Source organism: Macrobrachium nipponense, chromosome 24, assembly GCF_015104395.2.
Source record: "Macrobrachium nipponense isolate FS-2020 chromosome 24, ASM1510439v2, whole genome shotgun sequence".
In the NCBI taxonomy this organism is placed as follows: Eukaryota; Metazoa; Arthropoda; class Malacostraca; order Decapoda; family Palaemonidae; genus Macrobrachium; species Macrobrachium nipponense.
Genome location: NC_061091.1, coordinates 50,223,639 through 50,231,138, shown reverse-complemented (window position 1 = coordinate 50,231,138; position 7,500 = coordinate 50,223,639). Strand labels below are relative to the sequence as shown.

General features: G+C 37.0%; 1 protein-coding gene across 1 annotated transcript in view; it reads left to right on the top strand.

Annotated features, from left to right (window-relative positions):
- The window catches only part of LOC135205616 (uncharacterized), a 90,812-nt gene that overhangs the window by 19,449 nt on the left and 63,863 nt on the right, over positions 1-7,500 (top strand). Inside the window, exon 10 of the mRNA XM_064236409.1 lies at positions 1,188-6,585. Within this exon, the coding sequence (XP_064092479.1) occupies positions 1,188-1,698 (511 nt within the window). The 3' untranslated portion in view covers positions 1,699-6,585. The remainder of the gene's footprint in view (positions 1-1,187; positions 6,586-7,500) is intronic.

Below are 7,500 nucleotides of genomic sequence, written 5' to 3'. Positions count from 1 at the left end.
TGTTCCTATTCTTCCATGATCAGTTTCCAGTATGGTATATTATACCCTAAGAGCTTTCATCTTTGTCTAGCTTCATTATCTAGGCAACAGATACACCATACACAGTTTCTTTAGATTCTAGTAATGGTTGTTTTTTATCTTACTTTTGTGTTGGGCTCAATAAGTGATGAACGTTCGTGACGATCACCAAGTGAACTGAAGACCACTTGGCCTTCTGCTGATTCCCAACAAGAGGCATGTCCACAACAGTATTTTTCGTTAGTCAACACATCCCTAAAGTTACACTCACCGATTTGCAAAGAAGTAAAAATTTAATTAAGTATGGTTTTTGGTAAGTTTTTACCTTCTAAATCATATGATAGCCAAGGCTAGAATCATATCATAGTCCAGGCTAGACAATCGGCTGTTCAAAATTACCTAGCCTAGGCTATAACGGATGATGATGCCTCTCTATTTGTATTCAGGCAATAGTCTCATTTTTATGCTTATTTCTCTAAAATCTAAGATAAATTTGTTCAACTTAAAGTCACAGTTCATCACTTGAGTTCACTAGACAACCTCACTGTCAAGGTGAATGCTAACCAATGTATTAATCATTTTATGGGAACGAGAGAAAGCTTGTATCTAAATCATCATCTTAGTTCCTTAGGTAGAAAGTTACAGATCTTTATTTTGTAGAGCACCACCTTACTTTGTACATGCTTAATATTAACACTGACAAAATGAGTATTAGATCAGTTGAAGTTTCTTGAACAATGCCCACAAGAGCCACATTCACAATATGCTTTGCTGGACACATTGCAAGAATGCTCACCACGTTGAGATTCCACTTCTTGAGTTTTAGTCAGTTCTTTGTGTAGTGTAGTCTTCATTACAGGGAAAAATAAATCAGGAAGTTGGCCCTCAAGATAAGCCTTTGTCCAATTTCTTTTGAATCGTTCATTACATGTGTTAGTTTGGTTTTACTGGTATGACTCAGACATGGATGAACACGCCTGAAAAACGGTCTTGACAATTTTCATTGGTAAACAAATCCATTCTGGAAAAAGTGGTTATTTCTTTTTTAAATAGTTTCACCTATTGAATAAAGTATCTATACAACTTGTCACATTCTGAAGCAATTTGTCAAATGCTGCAAAAGACCTCGATTTCTCATCAGCATTCCTTTCTTATTGTCTGTTTCGTAGGTCGCAGGATGGAGGTGTTGTGACCACACCTGTCAGCGTCCATGAGACCACCAACATTCCAACTTTGAGGACAACCAGAGTCCGCCATTCAGCCGCTACGGAATCGGAGAGTGAATGTCGTGACTCGGGGTTTAACGAGGGCCCTTTGTATCCTGATCCCAGTGATGTCAGTCATGTTTACACTGACTACGATGGTCAGTCTTATCGCTCTCGGCATTACTCCGAAGACTCTCGTCTTTCATGTCCACCAGATGAGCAGGGACGATCTTCCAAGTATTACATCTCAGAGGAGCGTATGTTTAACTATGCTACTACATTCATGCCCAACTATGAACAGCGAAGATTAAGACGAAATCGATACAACTACTTAGACGACTATGACGACTACCAAGACTTCACGGATCACGATAAATATTATGACACGACAAACCTTAATCGTGAACCAAGCGATAGCTTCATATATGTATCTTATCCGCCAGAAGTGAAGAAAAGGTTTACAGAAAACAGGTGATAATAAGAAATTTAAAATGAACGTAGGCTTTTCAAAGGAGCAGATTGTTCCGCTCTCCATCTTCCAAGAGGTTGTTCGACAGTGCATCGCTATGACTTCAACAGGGAAATTATGACTTACCTCGGCCATAGGTGAATGCAGGTATGGAGAAGATTCCTTACATTGCTTTTGAGAGCAAAGTCGGAAATGTTCCACGAGGATAGTTAAAATGACGAGGAAAATGTTAAAACTTTTCTATTCAATTTCATCATATATATTCCATGTAATAATACATAGAGACAGGTCTCCTGCATCTGTCTAGTGATAAGTCTTGTTTATTTATCTCATTATGACTTCATTTCAAGAATAACTAGCATTCCCAAGCAGAATGTACCAATTACTTAACCCATTTCCTCCTTAGATGAGCTGTTGAAAGGTAGGCGTACTTATTTACTTGTGATCTATAGCATTAAGACCTTCTCTCCACTAAAAATATTTGCTGCGGATGAACTGATGATGAAATGAGGTTTTCCTGATGAGAAACCAAAGAATTTTGTGGTCCAAGATGAAAGAAATTCGTGTTGAAAGTCATGTTGGTAGGTTGTGATGTAGACTGCACCTCTGCGCTTAAACGGAAGTGAAGTTTTATTGCTGTGTTAAAAACGAAGATACTTGCTGATGTTCCTATGGACCAATGTACTGCTTCTCTCATTTGAAAAGGAACAGGCAGCATTATACAGTTCCATTTCTTAGGCTGACAATATTTTAGTGGCTTTGGCACAGTTTATCGCTTGTCAAGATTCTTTATATGAAATGCATCAGTTAAAAGAAGGAATAATAATAATAATAATGCAAGTTTCAGAGTTTCTGATGCACCCCTTAATTCTTAACAGGGGACATTTATCATGTAGTAACCCCAGACTAACTGTACTAGAGACCTTTCATAGCTATCTGTATCAGTTGATTAGATAACGCCTGTCTTATTTAAAAATCTCCAAGCCTATCTCTCTCTCTCTCTCTCTCTCTCTCTCTCTCTCTCTCTCTCTCTCTCTCTCTCCAGACATATTTCTGGTCTGCATCAGAAGTCAATGTAAAAATCAGCAGATTTTCAGAAACTTGGCATCCTCCATGCACACCTAAGGAGTGATGATTATGAAAGCCAAATTAACAGATCCTTTGATACTGAAACTATCTGACCTTTAAAAAAAGCACAGAATAAGTTTTGCTGGTAGTTAAGGGCATTACAATAAGTTCTGCTGATAGGTAAGGTTGTATTTAGGGAAAAATTATTTTTGTATTTGGTGGTACTCTGTCATACGCATGCTATATTTGCTCGAGTACAAAATGTAGGTAACTCACGGTTGTGAACGTTTACAATAGGGTATAACAATGAGGGAGATTTTGGAAAGGCAGTGCTCCTGAAAAATAAAAATGGGTAACATTCCTAATACAACACACCTTTGGTAAGAAAGTATTCAATAACTGACTAGCAAAAAATAAGCTATTTTATTGCAGATAACGTTACATTACCAGCACTTAGAACGAATTAAAAACTGAAAAATTGCAAAACCCTTGTTCGCTGTGTTTTGGTCAAGAATGAACTATGCATAGGGAACACACTAATTTAATTCGAAGAAGAGGTTCTGCTGATAAATCAGTCTTACAGCCAGCAGGCTAGCTGAGATGCTGTAGACATCATCAGTTGCTATTCAGAGCTTTTAGTTGTTGGTGGTTGAAACCCACCTGCAGTGATTCTTTGGTGAAGAATATGAACTTAATTAATGAGCGAGCCATGGCTTTGGTCAGGCATTAGTGTAAGGATTTGGTAGGTTAAATGGATATGGCTATTTTCATAAACTGTTATATAGTAAAGGGACAGTCTTCTGTCAAATGCAAATATGGTTCAAACACATGAAGTCTGCATCATCCTTTTGACTTTATTTCTGGCTGACAGCAAATGTCTCTGAGAACTTATCGTACTTTTAGGTCTTGCTAAATGAAACTAATTAATTAATTCATAACAGAATCATAGTTGAGAGAAGAGTGAATAATTTCTTAAGATTTAGCAGAGTTTCTCATGGTAATTTGAAATGTTGATATGAGATTTATTTCTGTGAAATTGAAACTCTGTGAGAACTTACAAGGGTGATAATGTTTTCAATGACCGACTTTAAACAATGATTTATGACTGTCTAGTGGTGGTGCAGGTTCTTTTTTAGGTGGTTGAAACATGTTGTGATTCTGGCTGAAAGGCTCCCTACGTTGTTCTTACAATTTCTCTTATATTTTCCTCACACATAAAGAAAGTTTCTAATTCCAATAGTCTTGTTCTTATGGTCCGTCCTCCCTCTCCCCTTTTGAATAGATTCCGCCACTGTTGTTGTAGGCTACTTCTTGTGCTTGTGCTGGAGTACTCAAGTAGTTAGTACGACCATAATTAGTCTCTAGAACAAAAGGCTTCCAGGTTTTGTGCTTCACTCACAGTACTAAAGCCTTTTAATGCTGGTTGATATGTAGAGGCGAAAGCTTTGGTAGAGCTAAAATGCACTGGTATACTCATAGAAGGCCTACTCATTTTATCCTTTTCTTTAGGCAATCACAGTACCAGAAGAGCGGGAAATTGTTTAGTTGATTTTGACACTTTCTAATTCTTGGGCGGAGTTGATTCCACTGTCACTGCTTGGTGACCTGCATTTGTGACTTCTTTGCTTTCACAAAATAAGGCTTCTGTGCTATTAGAAGAATCTATAAGTTTCTTTCAGCTGCACTCTGTGGGCTGGCTCTATATGAGACAAGACTTTGAGGGAGCATATTAGTTTGGAAGAATTTATCACTAACTTCAGTCTCTCTTATAACTGTATAGGGAGTCCAAGTATGTCCTTTCAAGTGGCACTTCAGTGAAGTAGTTTTGAGGAAGTGAGAGGTACATCTTTTAATGGTACAAATACGGTAACATTCCCTTGTAATTCTTGCATTTTACTCCATGCTCTATGGTCATTGGCCTAATTTGTCTGAAGAACATCTGTTGGACAGTGTGCATAGATTGGTAATCACTGTCATCAACACTGTAACTATCTTCAAGATCCTACTGTTGATCATATCAATGACAGAAGCTATTCTTGTGAAGTGGAAACAGTTGAGCTAGTGAAAGGCAGTGAGTGCTCTTGGTTCGGTTTTGTGAAACAGATTTGTTTTGTGATGACAAGAAACGTATAGAGTGCCCACATCATCAGACGTTGGTGAAACACTTGGTTTAAATGATGTGAAGGCAAAGAGCCTCGGAAAATCGTCTTGTGGTGTCAGAAAATGAACGAAGAAATAGAATTCAGTCGCCAGATACACTTTAATGTTGTGTTGTCTCATGGAATGTTGGGACATGGAAATAAGTTCCCGGTCAATTATCATTTAGTTGTTTTTATATTTTTATGGCTAATTGACCTCAACAATGTATTCAAAGAACAATAAAACATACCATAAAAGACACAACCATTACCCGTACAGAGTAGATGGCCTGGGGACACAGAGTCCTTACCCAGGACAGTGACAGAAGGCGTTGCCGTTGTGGCCTCCACCATCTATCTCATCCTGTGCAAACGCAAGCATACTTTCACGTGATTTTAGTGCCACACGAAGTGATGCAGGTGCATTCATAAACGTACCTCCATTACTCATGTACATAGTGTTTAAACTTCAAACTGCCAGCTTATAGATGATGTTTGAGACTAAATAGGGTTTCCTTTTTTTTTTCTATGCTGGGGGTTTAGAGCCTTGATATATTTCATATGTTCGTTCTGTGAACTGCACATGTACCTCACGTGCACTTATGATAATGCCTTTGTAGTCACAGTTTTTAGTGGGCCCCCAAAATAAGCACACTGACACACCTGTCTTCTTCTTTGAATAAATAATTCGCCCTCATCGACTTGAACTGTTGAACTTGAATTCTGTTACTGTCATTACACGATTAGATGTCTTAAGTGCTAAGGTCTGTTTTCATGGTGTAAAATATATAAAAGAACAAATGTATTTTAAAATGAAATTGGAGCTGTCGTCTCTATCAATAAAAGTTCCCATTTGAGAGTATTCATAAAAATATGTAACAATTAGACTAAGTAAATATGAAATTTGAGAGTTTTCATTTACAAATTGATTAAATTAAAAACAGTTCCTTAAACATTTAGAATGAAGTGTTGGATTTGTCTATGCAATATTCAGCATTTCATTATCATAAATATCGATAAAAGTCTTAAATTGTACACATACTACACACAAGTATACGTAAATATGTGATTGTACATTTACGCATGAACGTGTATGGTATTCATATATAAAGTTTGATTTAAAATACATATCTGGTTGCGAAGCTTCGACCTGAATCATAGTGGCATTTTAATAACATAAATACATTTGATTATATGCGATATTTACTTATATGGAAACCTAAAGTTTATCCTGTTTTTCAGCACACGATTTGTTATCATTTTTCTACGTCCACGCAGCTTAAAACTCACGAAATTTGATCATGTACTTCATTACTAATCATGTCTGTTTTACGGTTGGAGATCTCGCATTAATGGGATCAAAATACATTTCGCATTCTTTACAACACTGGAAACCTGAAATTCCACTGTTATATAATTAAAGTAATTTATTTCGATAAACTTAAAGTCATTTATTTGTTGGGCCTCCACCGTGCGTTCATAAATCTCTTCGAAATGTTTAAGAAGACCGACAATGTTTACATTCTACACATTCACAACCACAAGATATCAATCATTACTGGAAACACTTCCCTTCACCGGAGGTTAACGTCTAGTAATAGTAAACTGTTTGGTTGTGGCTAGTTCTGAGAACACTCTCAAGGCAGGTTTTAATTTCGGGGAATGCTCGTTCCTGTTCCTAACTTTGGTAAGTCATACAATTATTTGACATATTATCCAACATCCAGTTGCTGACAGAGCGGCAAATATAGGCTAGGTTAAGAATTAACGTTACGCTACTTCCAGGGAAATTTTTGGCTGGCTGCCGTATGATAGGAGCATAAATCATCCATGCTGTTAATTCACACCTTCATTTGTTGGATTATGACTTAGATTCATGGTAAATTACGGCAGTAGGATGAAAACACTTAAAATAATCTTGGCGCAGCTGATTGTTGAGGTTAGCAGTCCCATGTTTCTTCTTCCCCTCATAATAAGTTTTGGGTAGTCGGTTGCCGGTTTATGCTATTTCTTGCTTTTCCAGTCTTGCCCTACAGATCTCTATCAACTTTAGACAGATGATTAGTTCTCTTTTTGACATAGGTAACTGTGTTTTAACTCTGCAGTGGACTTTACTATGTAAGAGTCCTTTTGTAAATCAACCTCCCAATAGAACCACTGATGATGGTCAGCGGGGGTTTTTCATTGCATAAAGTAGCAGTGTGGGTTACATTCAGTGTGCATAAATTGACTACCACCGTAGATTCTATACATAATTTTCGTGAAAGACATTGAGTGTTAAACTATGTTTAGAAATTAGGAATGTTTGTATGGAAAAGGAGATCAATTATAAATATTATTACCAAATCTTTTGAAATTCATGTCGTTTACTAAAGGTATTACGAAAGTTCAAATTTGAACTGAACGCCACCCATGTCTGCTCGCCATTACTCATATATTGTATTTGCCAATGATTGTGTTCACCTGTTAAATCATAATCATCCACATGAATCACCTTCAAACCCAAGTGAAGCATTATATTGCATTTATTACTCCGAAATGTATTCAGATTGTTTAGTTTATATTGTTGGAGGGTTTGAAATGTAGCACCGAATATAATCCG